Source organism: Haemaphysalis longicornis, unplaced genomic scaffold, assembly GCF_048455015.1.
Source record: "Haemaphysalis longicornis isolate Haplotype H1 unplaced genomic scaffold, Haemaphysalis longicornis Haplotype H1 scaffold_7, whole genome shotgun sequence".
Taxonomy (NCBI): Eukaryota; Metazoa; Arthropoda; class Arachnida; order Ixodida; family Ixodidae; genus Haemaphysalis; species Haemaphysalis longicornis.
The window spans coordinates 103,418,941-103,435,370 of record NW_027526422.1 but is presented as its reverse complement, the minus strand read 5'-3'; the positions used below and the strand labels follow the sequence as shown (position 1 = coordinate 103,435,370).

Below are 16,430 nucleotides of genomic sequence, written 5' to 3'. Positions count from 1 at the left end.
TAAGCGTGTTTACAAATGCGGCTATTACCTTTCTATTCCTTAGCAATGACAGTAAACACTCCTTTTTGTTCAGATGTAGGCGTACAACCAATTGTATGATGAATAGGAAGAAAAGGACGGTGTTTTCTACTTCTTCGCTCGCTTGCTTTACGGGTATATAACACCAGTAAGTCGGTTCCCAAGGTTTTTGCAACAGTAGATTATGTGCAAAGGCATTTATGCGTCACAGAAAAACCACAGTACACAGTACAAGTTAACTCTTATATCGAAGAAGGCTTTGTGTGTGGTCGCGATTTCGAATAACCAACATTTATTTCTGTCAAGGCTAATCGCAAATATTTCGGTGAGTCCGTTCTGAAGAAAACACACACCTAGAACAATAAAGAAGGCTACCCACGTGCAAAGTTCGAAGCTTTCGCGCACAGGCACCAAAAAATTGCTGTCTGAAATGGCCAGTGACACGTTGTTGCAGCAACGTCATGCAGCTCCCATAGAACACCAAAAATGAAAATAAGAAAAATCAACGCCATTGACTGCTGTACCCCGATGGGAGGCGCTACGTTGGTGGCGTTGTTAAAAAGGAATGTGCACGGCTTTTCGGGCCTCATTTTGGCCCCGAGGGTGCAGCCGAAGTCCCTCCCAAATTGTGGAAAGTTGCGCACGGCGCGGTTGCACTCTAAGGACGTGCCTGGACGGCCCGCGCACAAGAGGTAGCAGAAAGTAATGAAGAATATCTGGCGCTCGGTAAACGACTGGACGAGGTGGATGGGCTGAGGATCCCGCGCGAGCGCATTCGCCAGTGCGGTGTAGGCCATCTCGAGGGCCGGAATCACTGGGAAGAGGGGTCCGGAAGGCGCCTTTGGTCCGTGTCCGTCATCACTCTGGGCAGCCAAGCAGGCGACGCGGTCCGCCACAGCACTCTTCCAACCGGTCGATGCCCAAGAGGAGGCAAAAGACCCGTTATAGTGCACCGACATTCCTTCTTGGTCCACGGATCTCACTAGTTCGGCGGCGTAGGTGATTCCCAAGCCCCCGTAGAACATGGCCGTGGTGCCCTCGGGGTAGAAGACGGGGCGGGAGAGAGCCTGGATGGAGACCCGAACCGTGTTCCTCATATAATCGTAATCGGCCAGCGGAAGAACAAGGTTGGCCGCCATGTCCAAGGTGTCCCGGTTCGTGGCACTTAGGTTGTACGGAATACTGCGCGAATCGACCCAGGCGTCCGCGAAAGTGTCGTAGCTACGTCGAGCCACGAAGTCGTTGTACATGGTGGATATGTTTTTAGGTACGCTGCTGGGAAGCCATAGAAGCCTGCGAGAACTATCTATCTTGAGCTGGGTGTTGCTCTTGGCGGAAGTTTCTAGCCATGGTAGTGCAACAGTCATAGGGAGGGCTGTGTCTCGGATGTGGTTGAGCCCATCGTCTGCAGCCAGCCGCACTTTCTCGGGAAAAGCTCGCGCCTGAACAAGCCCTATCAAGAGTGGGCGGTAGATCTCTTCCACCTGTCGGGCGCAGAATAAAGAATGCCGGTCGTCCGCGTTGGCATCGCCTTTGTTCCTGCGAGACAGGGGAAACAAATGGGGTTATGAAGACAATGTCTTATGCAGCCAAGCTACCTACAGGTCACTTTGATCACCCTGTTCACTATACAGGGTGATCAAGGTTAAGTCTACAGGTTTTTCTAAAATTAGGCACTTATATTTTCGTGAACAGCACTTCTACTGGGAAGTTACGCGCCCAGAGAAACACCGAATTAGGTCGTTATTTTTTATGTCGGTGGCCTGATTAATTAAAATTGAATAATTGAACTTTTAGTGGCTGCACTAATCAGGCATGTTTGTATTGTAACGTTAGACGCAATCGTGTTTCTACTAAGTTTTATTTGGCAGAATTATGACAGCGCATCCGCACTCCGAGATATAGAACTGGGGAGTTTAATTGGCGTTCGCGTGGTTCCCCATGTAGGCAGGGTAGAACGGCACGAAGCACCCCCCCCCCCTTTCTTCTGTGTTTCGATAGGGGCTCTGAGTACTCAAGATCGCCATAAGGCCACCCAAGACTGAAAGGGGGCCAGTTATTGTTTTTGCCTATGCCTACATCCCATTGTCAAACAAAACACTGTACTTAGGAGGAACGTTACAAAAGGGAGGACCTTCTCACCGGTCTTCACTGTCTAGCACGCGTAATCATGCGATGGCAATTAAACTTCGCAGTTCGATCTCGGAGTGCGGAGGCGCTAGAAGAATTCTTCCAAATGAAACTGCGTAGAAAGACGATTGCGTCTAACTTTTTGATACGAACATCCTTGCTGACTACAGCCACTAAAAAAGTAATTATTCAATGTTAGCAATTAAGCCACCTACATCAATATTTACCACCTCATTCTGTGCCGCCCTGAACACAACCATCCTGTAGAAGCGCTCTTAAGGACCATCTAAGTGTCTAATTTTAAGAAAACATGTCCATTTAAGTTTGATCACCCTGTAACTCTTGCTCAGCTCAGGTCATGTACCTGAAGAAAAAAAAAGCCATATGCAAAGGGCCCTGAAGCCTCTTCGCAACTGAACTGAGAGTGGCCTGAATAGAAGGATGAGCTTCACGCTTCCAAAATAATAGTAATTGTACACGTTAGACATTATGGCGTTCAATGAAATATTCTTTAATTTAGAGTTTTAAGAGTCTCTGCCAAGACATGTACTCATGGGACATGAGGTGTTTCTTGTGGAGGTCACAATGACTTGGAAAATACCGGAGCTGGAGTCTGAAATTATGCGCAACCAAGAATGTGTGGGGATGATAAGCCGTTCTAAGGGCGTTTTGAGGCCGGGAGGCTGCAGTGCCGTCTAACACAAAATTGTTCGCAAGATAGACTCCAAAAATTTTGTGAATGCAGCCATCATTAACGTAGCTATAATGACGAACAAACAGATGTCGCGTGGAATGCAGATCGTTGATTCTGTGTGCGGTAAGGATTTTGCGGCTACGATGGCACTTTTCCAGTCGTACGCACGTGACTTCTTATCATTATCATTATCTTCATCATCAATGTTGCCGTTATCATCATCATCACTTTCTTTTTCAGCATTGTCTTTCCTCTATCGATTTGTGTGCCGGAGAGCATTCACAATCGCCCTTGTTGTCCTTGTATATAAGCTGTTAGCGGGAACGTCTTTGCCACTCAGGTAATTGCTATACATGTGTACATGCAGGTACCAAATTTATGCCTTAGTAGTGAGCTTCACTGTCGTGGAACTTCACTGTCGTGGCCAACAGAAGTTTCTAAGTGGGAGGCCACAACCTCTCTTATTGTTCACCTTTGTTCGAGTAGAAACCCCTAGCTGCGGTGGTAGAGGGGTTCCATTTTTGTAACGCATTCCGTAGGACACTGTTTGAAAGCCTGCGCAACCAAAAATCTACCAGATTTTTGTTTCACAGGAATTAGTGACGTTGTAATGTTTCTCTGGGATATGACGCTTCTGCCCGAGTGCATTCAGTCCTCTCTTGTAATTTTGATTTCATTTGAAGAGTAAGTCACTAGAATGGTTGACGACGGCCGTTTGGTGTACATTCCATCGGCCGTTTCATGCGCCATGGACCCCAAATGTTTGATTAACATAGCACTTTAATGCTGTCGCACTGATGTTTTATTGGTTATAATTAATGTAACCAAAGGTTGGCGTTGTTTCTTCGAGTGAGCCGAGATTACGTACAGGCAATTAATTCAACTTTGTTCTACGCCGTTTATATTGATGTGAACACAGCAGTGCCGTCCTTCTGCCACTTTACTGTTAGGTCTTTGAGGATTCATGTTGCAGTTGGAAGGGGAGTGGCCGGAATGAATGGATGAATCTTGCTGCTGCGCCATTCTTTGATTACGTTTTACGGGGCCCGGGAGTTGCGCGTGAGGCATTCCGGCAAAAAACGCCCAGGTGTCAACCCCTCACCAATAGAATTCTAGTCATACACTGTTCGATGTTCATTCTGATGAGCACGTGTGCCACTTGTCTTTTATCTGAACTTCAATGAGAAACGGTTAGCCTTTTGTCATGTAGAACAGGTTTGATGGCTCTACTCAGTATGATATTGCCCGGTTCACTAAAATCTGGGTGTATAAAGTTATGCTTTATGGTTTTCTTAAACTTAGGAACCGGGAGGCACGCGAAGACCACCTGTGCAAATAAGTTACGTAGCCAGGGAGACACAAATTGAGATGATAATTACCGCTGTCAGCAGCCAAATTAACTAAAGGTGAATAAATAACTTTTTGTTGACTGGAGTAAGTGGGCATGTTGTTATTGAAGAGTCACAGACAGTCGTGTTTCTACACAGTATCAGTTGGAAGAAGTCTTCTAGCGTGTCTGTGCTCCGAGATATTAATATGACTCCAAAGAGTGATTTTCGTTCGCTTCATTACGCGTGCAATAGAGTAAGGATCGCGCAAAGCTCCGCTTTGATGTCACCCGGCTACTTCGTGCGTCGTCTAGTCCGACTACGGTGCGGAGGCATCGGCCAAGATGATAACGGCCCCCTTCCCCTCTAGGCTGGGGAAATGAAGACACAGCTGCGTCACATCAAGGAGGAGCTTTGCGCCGATCTTAAATCTCTTGCATGCGTGATCAAGAGGATGACAATTAAAATTTGAAGTCAGATATCTTGGAGCGTAGATACGGGAGAAGTATTCTTCAAATGATACTGTATAGAAACCCGACTGCCTCTAGCTTTGCAGTACTAACATACCCACGTACCGCAGTCAACAAGAAGTTAATTAGTTATTTTAGTTCATCGAGCTACTGACATAAATAATATTACCCGTGGCCAAATAACTTATTTGAACAGTTGGTATTCGCGGGCGTCCTAATGCCTGATTTTGAGAAAACCACAACGCTTAGTTTTGAACGTCCAGTATAGTGCACACATCAAAACTTTAAAATATCGCCTTTGAAATGCTCGACTCTCTTAGTTCGCTCTTCCTCGAAAACATCTACGCAGCAAGCCCGTACAAATTCCAGAATATAAAAGATAAGTCGCCGGCCTCAATCCGTAATCTCGATTTCTGCAATCGTCAACTCAGATGGGTAAATTCGACAGGCGGCAACGAAGCAAAGCTTATTCACCATCATAGCTGGACGCGCATTCAACATGTCAGCGTTTAAGATTGTGATATGTGAGCAAAATGAGTTCTGTCCTACGTGACCACTACTGTGTGCACGTCCAGGGCCGCTCACGTAGTTGATTTTAACACTGAATACCAAGTGAGTACAGCTAGGTTCCAGCTTATAGGGTAACTGTCATTTAAACATGGTATAGGTCGGCAAAGCACCCTCTATGGCGGTACCTCTTCGTGGAGAGCAGTCAGGTGTGCTTTGTTGTGAAGGGTGCACCGTGTTTGTTTTCCTTACTACTGGTTCTGGATTACTGACAGCACCTCTTCCAAAGTCCACATAAATCAGAGAAGGTTCAAGTGTAGTGGAAAGAGATTTTTTGAGTGTTTACCTGAATCGCAGGATCCCGAAGTCAACCACGGGTGCCAGGATCTGCGCAAGGAGCCAGCCAATCGCCTCCAGGAGCTCTGTGGCGTCATGACTGCAGGCGAGTCTTTCAAGCGCCAGCAGCAGGCCAACATCTCTGAGGAGGATGACGTCCGATGCCCTAAAGGGGACCTCGTTCCAGATGGCCGTAAGCTCTGTCAGGGAAGCGGCCCAGACGCCGGTAGCGGCTGACCCAGAGCACGTGGTGTTCGCCTCCACCTCGTCCAGTGTGACCATGGCGCCAACTGAGGTCTTTCCTTCGCGGTCACCGAGCAGCGCCTGGAATACGTCGCTCTGCAGCTGGGCCTCCTTGTTGAATGACAAGTGCGCAAGAAACCAAAATGAGTCAGGTTAAACACTTGTAAACCTTGTTATCACGAGTGAGTGCTCTATTTGGCTTGGTTGTGCAACGCCTGTGCAATCAGCGTTTTATGAAAGGTAACACCGGCCACGATTGTGCTGCGGCGAAGGTGCGCCATAAACAGCGATAGTAAGCGACCGAGCGCCGGCAAAGCATACGTTAAGGCCTCATCTAGTCACGTGGTACCACAGCGACGACGCTGCTAGCGAGAGCATCTGCACCGCCTCTCCGCAGAGGATCTCGCGGCGTGATTTCACACCTGCAACAGTGCCTCCAGCAGATCAAAGTCATTTCGACGCGATGAATAACCTTGCGGTACGTGGCGTAAAAGAGTTTTCGCTCTAAACTTAGCGGGTGAAAGAACCCACCAATATTTTTTGGCAACAACATCTTGGGAGATTTGCTCGCCGAACTACCTTAAGTTACAGGGCAGATCTACTCGCAGACACTTTTATTGTTCAGCAATAAAGGGGAAAAACGTAAAAGGAATTCCTACCTGGTTTTTTATGAAGTGCGAAAACATCATGCATAGACACTGGCGTACCGGAAAACTCTTATTATTAGTGAGTAAACGAAATTGCAAACACGATGCAAAGTTTGAGCAAATACTTTTTTGATAGCGTGTGTTCAAAAATAGGCTTCATGGTTTTCTTGAAATTAGGAACTGGTAGGCACAAGACAACCACCTGTACAAATACGTTACGTGGCCAGTGAGACACGAAGTGATATACATAGTAATTACGCTGATCAGCAACCGAATTAAATAAAATTGAATAATTAACTTTTTTTGACTGCAATAAGTGAGCATGTTTGCATTGAAAAGTTAGAGGCAGTCGTGTTTATACACAGTACCAGTATGAAGAATTCTAGAGTGTCTGTGCAGTCCGACTCCAAATAGCAATTGTGGTTCGCTTCATTACGGGTGCAATAGAGTTATGATCGGCGCAAAGTTCTTCCCTGGTGTGACGGGGCTGTTGTGTGCGGTGCTTAGCCTGACAACGGAGCGGGGGCATTGACAGATATGATAACTGTCCCTCTTAAAGCGCTTATCTTACAAACTAAGCTAAATCATCGTCGTAGCCCTGAATGTTGATCGGCGCAGGGACGGTAAGTTTGGTTACCTTAAAGGGGACGCAAAAAGGCTTCCGAAGGTAGCAATTTCAGGCTCGCAATCACTGCAGTACGGCAACATATACCAAATATTACTCCTCTCTGAAGTGCAGGGGCCGTACAGGCGAGAAAGATACTTCTTTCCGTCTGTGTTCACCTGTGACTTCTAGCCGCCATACAAGGCATCCTTGACGTAGCTATTCGGTTGTGACGCAGCCACTATCACGCAACTGGCGCTGAATATTATACGGCGCTATTGGCGGGTTCTATTATATGGTGCAGGCAATAACTGTTTCCAGTTCTGGGGGAAACCGCCAGTGGTTTCGGTGGTTCGGGTGGCCGCCTAAGCGGGCGACCCTCCAGCACGGAGAATTATTGTAGGGAAGAATGTCGATGGTCACCACACCCGGCGCGGTGGCTCAGTGCCTAAGGCGTTGTGCTGCTGAGCACGAAGACGCGGGTTCGATTGCCGGCCCCAGCGGTTGTTTTTTTGATGTAGGCGAAAAGCAAAAACGCCCGTATGTACGAGATTTGGGCGCGCGTCAAAGATTCCCAGGTGGTCAAAATTAACCCGGAGCACTCCACTACGGCACGCCTCATCGCCTGCGTTGCGTCGGTGCGTTAAACCCTACAATCAATCAATCGATGGTCGCCACCCGCCACATGAGCTCAGCTTAGTTCGTGGATATAGCGCGCGGCTTACACGATATGAATAACAATGAAACGCACGGAGCGTCTACCACAGGCGCAAACGGTCGGCGCGCAACCGTCGCAATTGCAAGCATCTGTCTTCTGCGGAGGAGCCCGCGCGGATCGACGTAGGTAGCAGAAGCTAAAACTTATTGCCGCGAGCCAGAAGGGGACTATGGATTGAAATCAGTTTTCACGTTCGTGCGAGGAAGTGATAGTGCGGTGAAAAAGTGCTGTGGGTGTTGTCGTCGGCGTGGCTTGGTAATGGGGTGACCAAAGAACCGCTTTGATCCTTAGCGTTTTCTGGGCGAACCTGCCACTAATGGACCTTTTAACCGCGAGAGCGCCGCATGCAAGGAACGTAACCGGGGCGTTATTCGTCGGTGGAAATCTCTAAAAATTGTCGTGAGCGAGCGTGTTGTGTTTCACCCCTACCCCTACCCGGCCCACAAACACCCGTTTCCCTATTCTAAAGGTGACGAGAGGACAGCGCGGCCGATGTGGAAATAGTAGGCGGAGCATGGGCCTGACGCATGACGCTAAAAAAACAGTGACGCACCTCAGAGCGGAGCCAATGACTACGCGTATCTCGGAGTGCAAGGGCCTTGACAGGTGTCTCTAAATAGTCTTGTACCGAGCTGGTAAGCTCGTAGCATCCACAGCGCTAGGTAAGAACAACAGACACCGGCCTTCTAGCTGGCAATTTCTAAAGAATGTTAACTTGGGTACTAGTTGACACTTTGAAATTATCTGGAGGAGGGTGTTGCTTGGATAGTACTCCAAAGATTGCGCCCGTAAAGCTGCTGCCTTCGGAACATTATTTATTACCCCTGGGAGGAGAGGTTACATTTCAGGTCGATAAGGTCACGAAAATCGCCCTTTCACATCCTGTGGCTGTTGAAATTCGTTCAGCGGCAGAACTGCCTGAAGGCAAAAAATATATTGAAGATAGGTTTGTTAGAAAAGGGTGAGCCTACGTTGCTTGACCCGCCATATACGCCTCAACATTACGGCTTCCTGTGGTGAAGACTAAGAGGCGATTGTCCAAGGCTTTCAGTTCCCCTATCAGGAAGAAGAAGAAATACTTAGTGAAAACGAGGGCCGTTCAGGTTTGAGGACACGTTATTTAATATCGTGCTACGCGGAGGTTCGTATATTACCACGCTGCCTTACCCCGTGGCGTAGCAGTCACCTTTAACCGGTGGAAATACGTCTGCGTTCTCAATACCGGCACATGCCCTCCGCCAAAGGACATTAATGGTTCCTCAACTACCGCATCGCAAGAGGTATTACACAGCCAATTTTTCGTAGATTTCGCAGTATGTCTGGCTTGTGCTAAGCGTTTTCCGGAGAGTACTCGTACGTACGTCATGAACTTTACCCACATCAATTATGTTTCAGTCGGTACGACTTTCTTAGTGTCGTAGTGATCACCACCACAAATATCAGCAGTTTTGATGTCAGTTAAGGTGCAGCGTAAACTTTACGAATTCTGGTTTTGCCAGTTCTACACATGATCTTTTGGAGCAGCATTACGTTTGCCTGTGCTGTCTTCTGACCTATTCATGTAAGTATTCACAAATTTCTAGGTGGGCATGATCGTCAGACGGTTTTGTCCACTGCACAGAGAATGCTTCACCCAAAGATTTCCAGCCACGTCTATCGTGTTCGAGAGTAGTCGGCCCTTTGCCCCCGAATTTCCGCAGTTCATCCCTCCATCGAGTCCTTAGCTTATCGACCCTGATTGCGTTTACGGTCTATTGGCTGCTGCTCCGTTAAACGAATGGTCGATGTGTCCTTCGAACTATAATGTCTGCCACAGGAATCTGTTGCCTAATACACGCTGCTGTTTCTTTATTCTTTCTTTCTAGGAAGTTGGGCAGTTTCATGTTTATTTTGAAGTCGCTTAGTGAGAATGCAATTTTGTTTTTGGTAGCTATCATTTATAGATCAGAAAGAAATCAAACTAACTTTACGACAAAAATTTCACGTTCTTGAGACGCAGCGCCAAGGGCCATTCGGTCACCAACGAAAGATGGCGGCTTTAATATAACACGGGTCACGCATTCTTGCAACAACGGGGCTGGCTCGAACGCCTGGCGTTGAGCGACGTGTAATTGCGCTGATGTAATTACACAAGGAAAGTCCCAAACTGCACTTTAATGTCCCACATGGCAGACAAAAGGGCCGTAGCTCACCCTAACTGAGGCGTTAATGGCGAAAGCCGGTTGCGTGTCGTTCGAGCGTTCTTGTGGTGCCAGCAAGTTGTAGTGCGCCAGCCAGTACTTGTGGAATTCCCCCTCGGCGAGCAGTCGCCTGTGTAGGGCGGCCCAATACCGCAGTTGGGGGTTGTCCGAGATGACGACGGCTCGTTTACCACCCGCAAAGCTGGTCAGCACCCTCACGTCGAACCACAGAGGCAAGCGCCACCTGTCGGCAAGGTATGGACCGGGGTGAAAACTTTCGCCCTTCTTTTTGTTCTGCCGCGCACATGAAGAAAAGCTGTGCGTTCTTATTCCATAACCCTAAAAACGGAAGAAGAAAACAAAGAAGCGGCGACGACCATGACCGCCGTTTAGTAGATTCGAGAGTTTCATTCTTTGAATCGCTCCCATGTCACGCAGTCTTGTGGTAAATACGGTCTTTAGTCGAGTTTCAGAGTTACCTTGATTTTATAATACGCAGTATGAGTAACGTGAGGTCGCCCTATGACACAGTGTCTTTTAATAGCAAAATTGAGTAATTCTGAAGCTGCTCATTTTCATTGAAATATGAGGCACCGACGAGGAAAATTATTGTGTTTATATGGTGCTTTTTTTGCTTTCTTCTACAGTTGAAAATGGAGGCAGGTTGACATAGTACTACACGCATTTGGGATAACACTGAAAACCAGACACTTCTCAACTACGCCGCGTTCATCAGAATCATCACCAGGATTCTCGCTCAAAATTACGGCTGATCTGGAACCTAGCATTATCCGTTTCAGGAAAATCATAATTCGAGTTAGAGCAAGGAGGCGCCTTGCATATAATGAGTGGAAAAATACTATGCGGAAGCCTAGATAACGTTTGCGTAATTCGTAGTCGAAAGGTACTGCCCTTACATTTCAATGTGATAGGTAAAATGGCTGTGAAAGGTGTTGCTAAACTTTAAATTACGCACAAAGCAAGATTTCACCGTCGGCATTAACTGTGCGAAAACAATTTGCATTACACTGAACACCTCGAGCGTAAGCACTTTTGAAGGAATTTCGATGAGCGGAGAACAAAACGTATATATGGACCGCGGCATTATTGGCGCACACAAGTTTTTGTGGTAGTATAGAAACTAAAGCGCTTCAATAATCTCCAAGGTAAAATGTTTATCATCGTTGGCTTCCTCAGAAAGCTTGGGAAATGGAACGCTTCAAAGACGCGTGTTCTAGGAGCTGTTTTACTGCTTCTCTTGCCAACGTCAGGCGTTTTTTTAATAATCCATATAATGATGCCGCAATTTTAGATGCGCAATTTTGGCGGTTAGAAAAACCAGTGAGCAGAATAATGTCAGGTTCATTGCTTCAAGGGAAGGTTAAAGAACTTTGTCAGGAACTGTGTATCCACGTTTGCATACGGGCGGAGAATTTGAGAACTTCTTTACCACACCGAACATTCACTGCTTCCGAAATCCTTTCTCTTGTAAGCCCAGATTAATATTACGCTGTAAACATGCACTGATATTTTTATCCTTCAATTTACTCGGCACACTCAGGCCGAGTTGCCATCCTTATGTTAATCAGTTTCCTTCATTCATTCATTTACTTGAGAGCAAACCGCAGAAGAACCCGGAAGGGTGATGCGACGACGGGTAGCGAAGTCACGGCTGGTCGTGGCCACGGCACGCCCTCATCGGCCAAGAACTGGGAGATGACGTGCCGCCCTTCAGCTCCATAGGCGGTCTTATTGAGGCAGGTGGTGAGAAGGTCGTGGGCTTGACGTGCTGCTGGAATTCTGCATACAAAAACGAGTTTTGTGAAGTTATAAGAAACTTGAAAGTTGAAAGTTGAAAGTTTATTTCCAGTAAAGCACATACAAATCTTTATCAAGGGAAATCGGGAAAAAGTTGCTCAATTGCAACTTGACGGGCCCAAAAACCCTTAAACTGTGTGATCCCAAAGACATACAGCGCTGATCTTCAGCGTGCGCTCATCTCGTTGAGACCCGTCGGAATCCCGTCCCGCATCTGGATAACATAGAGAGCGATTTTTTTGCATAGGGCCGCGGAAAGGGAGCTAACGTGGACCGTGCCAAATAATGACTGACGGTGCTAGCGAAGAGAACGCGAGCAGGAAGGCGAAAAGGTACAGGGCACGCGTGAGAAGGACATAAGAGGATGAGAGTAGTGCACAAGGAAACACATTCTTCGTGAGCAGAGGTCTCTCTGGTGGCGCCGTCTGCTGTGAAACGCGCGCACTCCGCATAGCCATTCGCTCTCTCTCGTGTTGTCCCGATTAGCGAGGCAGTGGCGCCACACTGCGCTGAGTTTTCAATGTCTCACACAACACATTGTCTGGGAAAGCGACACTACTTACACCATTCTCCTTATACAAATATTATTGGGCCCCAATTGCACATACACGCACGTCTTTCCAACTAATTTATCACAATACAATCTCTCAAAATAAAAACCCCCAAAGAGCTGCACTAACCTTTCGAGTTGTGGAGCATCGTAATCTCCTGCAAATATTACAGCTCTTTTTAAAAACTACTCATTTCAGCAGTATCACCTTCGATAGTTAAAGAAATGTTCGCTTATGTTATTATTACCATCCAGGCAAGGGTGACAAATGTTAAGGTGTTTCCTGAAATGGCAGCGGCTTAGCTCAGATAACATTTTATATTCAAAGCAAAAGCTTGGGCTAGTCTTCTTGACTCTTGGTTGCGCTTGGTTAACCTTTGATGTAGCTGTATTGCCGACCAGAGCTCAACGCCGTTCGGTCCCGCGCAACGCTCACAGGAGGAGGCCCGCCTCGCTTTCATTCGCGGCGAACGCGGTGTTACTCTTCGCCGGGCGCAAGATGACTTGCGTAGCCCGAGACGACCAAGCGGGGCACGCGTGGAAGGCGGCGGGGTTGGCCGGCTGCGATCAGCTGACCGCTCGCAACCGCGCACCGCTCAGCTTATCAGCTGAACAGAACGACTGAAAAGAGAGCCTTGTATGCATTGTCGAAAAGGGGGCCCGGAGAATCACGCGATGCGCTTAGAAGGGTCTGTCTCAGTGGGGTGCGTCTGATGTAAAAAGAAGTGCGCATCTGCGGTGAAACCGCTGAACGAAAGTAGTAAAACTTCGCTTTAAAAAACGTGCCGTGAGGGTTTCGTTTTATATAAGAGGGAACACAAAAACTCGAAACAGCTAGTCGATGCAGTTTGCGTCGCCTACAAAGCCAAAGAGAGGGGTACACTACATAAATAAAAATACGCGAGGAATTCTGATTCCTGCGCCTTTGTCAAGCTGCTCGAGCAGCTTTTAGCCAGGAAGTCGTCCAGATGCTTCTGGGAATAAACTGAACTGAACTGAAACTGAACTGATTGCACGGTTTAACGCACCGACGCAGTGCAGGCGATGAGGCGCGCCGTAGTGAAGGGCTCCGGATTAATTTTGACCACCTGGGGATCTTTAACGTGCGCCGAAATCTCGTACACACGGGCGTTTTTGCTTTTCGCCTACATCAGAAAAGCGGCCGCCGCGGCCGGGAATTGAACCCGCAACCTTGTGCTCAGCAGCGCAACGCCTTAGCCACTGAGCCACCGCGGCGGGTTACACGAGGAATTGCGGGTGAATACAGGTGCCCCTATGTTGGGCGCGTGAAATATTGTACCCGTTATGGGAAGGATGTGGTGGTGGTCAAAGCTGTGTGCAATTCTTTCTGTAATATTTTTGTACCATCTTTAAATTTTGAGAGTAGCACCAAACCGAGGCGACGATGCGTTGCATGAGAGTGAAGTTCCGAAAAGAATGTATACCAGGTCACGGTGCAGAAATTATAGCGCCATGTGCTGTTATTAGATTGTGATTGTCCTCGGAAGCTGCTGCAAGGGTGGGTGCTGTGTGGCCAAGTGGAATAAGAAAAAGGATGGCTGCTGCTACCTTCCTGACATATTACATTTTAGCGAATGATCGAAACTAAATATTTGGTCCGACCAGGCGGTAGGTAAGGTGATGGCACTACGAACTCTGCCAAACATTGGCATGCACTTACTCCCGGTCTTTGGCGAGGCTGCTGTTGAAGTGGGAGGCAAAGTTCTGCACGACATCCGCTCGAGTAGAGACCTCGCCATCAACATAGTGGGACATGGGCTTCCAGGCAGAGCAGACAAAGGCAGCGAAATCTTCGCACGGGTCGAGGCTCTTGTTGAGGCCACCCACAACCAAATGGGCGTGGAATCGACAGTCGGAGGTCTCGCAGAGCCGTGAGCGGGAGGCGTAGCTGAATTGTACCAGAGAGAAGACCACCAAGACCAAGGTCAGCAGCAGTACGACAGTCAGGACGACCAAGGCCAGTGCAACTGCTTGCGCGTTTGGCGGCTGTGTTGCCTTCTGTCCCGGCAACGGATGTGACCGCTGCGGCGTTGGTGAGAGACCCTGCATGCGATCATATAAAGAAGTTGCCCCCTCACGTTTGGTTTCAGCTGCATGGGCGAGTGCCCGTTGGTTGTTTGGCGCGGTAGAGCATTTGGTGGTGCGTACATAACACAAAACAGTTTCATTGATTGCCTTTAAATGTTCTGCTAGTCTTGCAAACAAAATATTGCCTGTTTCGATTTGCGGCCCCCATCAAGGCAGTACTGCACTGCACGGTAGTACTTTTGCGACTGCATTCCATGCTGCCAGCTGCCAGCCTTAACGGGTGCAGAAAGCGATAGGCCTAGGCCGGGCATTTTAAAAAAGCAAAGGAAGGTAGGTCCATCGTTGAAAGTAGGGACTTTTTACCACAGACGAGTGAAAGAGAGTAACCAAGTAAAATAATAAAGAAATAGCACAGATGGAGAACTTATTGCCGGGGAAGAAGGCGCGGAGTGTTCATGGAGATTATTTGCAAGGTCGCGGAGAGTTAGTGGGCTGTTATCCGGAGCACGCTTAGTGCATGTAGGCTGGCTGGGGGAGAGATGTTAAAGGAAATCCACGTCGTGAAACGGTTTAAATAACGGCCGGAGAATGGAAATCGACATAGGCTGGGGAGTGGAAGCTTGAATACACAGGTAAGATGGCTGCTATTCAATGGAGGCCTTTGTCCAAACATAAGCTATAAGCATAAGCTATAAGGACATGCGCCTTACGCACGCCCTTATAGCTATGCGTTCTCTAGGCCACTGATTACATATCGCGTCTTGGTCGTGCTCTCTGGAATGGCGTCTCAACGGGACCAAGCACGGAGGCTGCGATTGTGGCCTTAACATTAACGGGGGAAGTTGTGAATTCGAGGGAAGGCGTCTATCATTGTCTTTGAAGCACTTCCCGAATCGAAAGTTTGGGGGCCGGCTCCAGTATGGTCCTTATTACACTCAGTTGCAAGCACTACACAACTGCGAACTGGTCCCTTCCTCAAAGCGTGACTGTTACAATTTAGCGGCTACTTAGGCTATGCCTACGTAAAAGCCACATCGTGATCTATTGGAGTAAAGAAATGGCGTGTCACGTGAAAGGACGCCATTCTCGAATATTACTACGACAGTTGCGGCAACAGCCTGAGCCCGGCCTTACCTAACTTGCTTACCTAACCTTGACCGTCTGCCATTTGCCACTTCTCGACGATTGCGGCAAGAGACATAGTATACCTTTTACCAAGTTGACTCCCGTTACATGGCCGGCCGTGCCAAGCAGCGCCATAGCAGCAAATGATCCTAAGAAAATCCATACACGTATGGTCATCTGCGTGTCACCAACAGTGCTATGCGAATATGCGAATAATTCGGGGTCTCAAAGCCTCCGTAGTCGGCGATGAACGGCGGTCTACTTCACTCTACTGTAATCACTTTTGCAAGCCCGGAAGGGGTCCCCGACACCCTCACGGTTGAGAGCTGTTGGCTTAGTGCATACTACGTATCAGTGCCAAAAGCTCGGTGAGGTCAGGCGGATGCTACTTTTTCCAGTTTCCCTTCTGTTATTTTGCTCCTACAGGTAGCGGGCCTGGGGAAATATTCCTCCTCTATTTTTTTTCTCCGCTTCTCCTCGGCGCGACTGGTGGCGCGCATGCGGGAAAACGGTTACCGCTGCTGCCGCTGCCGCTCGGCGAGGCCGACGCGCGTCTCATGTAGTGGGAGATTTCTCGTGTGAGCTCTATCGGACATTATGGTGCTGCTGAACGGACGCAAACACCCCGTGCGACAGCTTCCATTAAACAATCGTTTTGGTTAATAATGCCTAACGTTAATATTCATGTGATGTGCCCATTAACATGGCAACGACGTACACGGAAGAACGACTATTAAGGCTCGCAGAGACCGAATCCCTTCTTAATAGGGCCCTCCTCACTCACATACACCCCTAAGTTTATCCCTCTCCCTTTTGCCCACTATGCGGAGACAAGGCCACGGTGCAACATCACATGTGGGACTGTCCATATGATCCCCTCCCTCAAATCAATTCCTCGGAGCTCTGGGAGGCAGCGCTGAGCTGCTCTTACCCGGAGAGACAGAAGAACATCATAGCCCGGGCTACGAAGGTCGCCGCACAGCTCCGGCTGCCGGCCACCTCCCTCGCTTAGA

General features: G+C 48.2%; 1 protein-coding gene across 1 annotated transcript in view; it reads right to left on the bottom strand.

Annotated features, from left to right (window-relative positions):
- Nucleotides 1-354: 354 nt before the first annotated feature.
- LOC144146450 (neprilysin-like) overlaps nucleotides 355-16,430 on the bottom strand; it is a 34,246-nt gene continuing 18,170 nt past the window's right edge. Inside the window, exons 4-8 of the mRNA XM_077678405.1 lie at nucleotides 13,925-14,307; nucleotides 11,487-11,675; nucleotides 9,888-10,119; nucleotides 5,494-5,837; nucleotides 355-1,557 (exon numbers count right to left, since the gene is read on the bottom strand). Of these exons, the coding sequence (XP_077534531.1) occupies nucleotides 390-1,557; nucleotides 5,494-5,837; nucleotides 9,888-10,119; nucleotides 11,487-11,675; nucleotides 13,925-14,307 (2,316 nt within the window). The 3' untranslated portion in view covers nucleotides 355-389. The remainder of the gene's footprint in view (nucleotides 1,558-5,493; nucleotides 5,838-9,887; nucleotides 10,120-11,486; nucleotides 11,676-13,924; nucleotides 14,308-16,430) is intronic.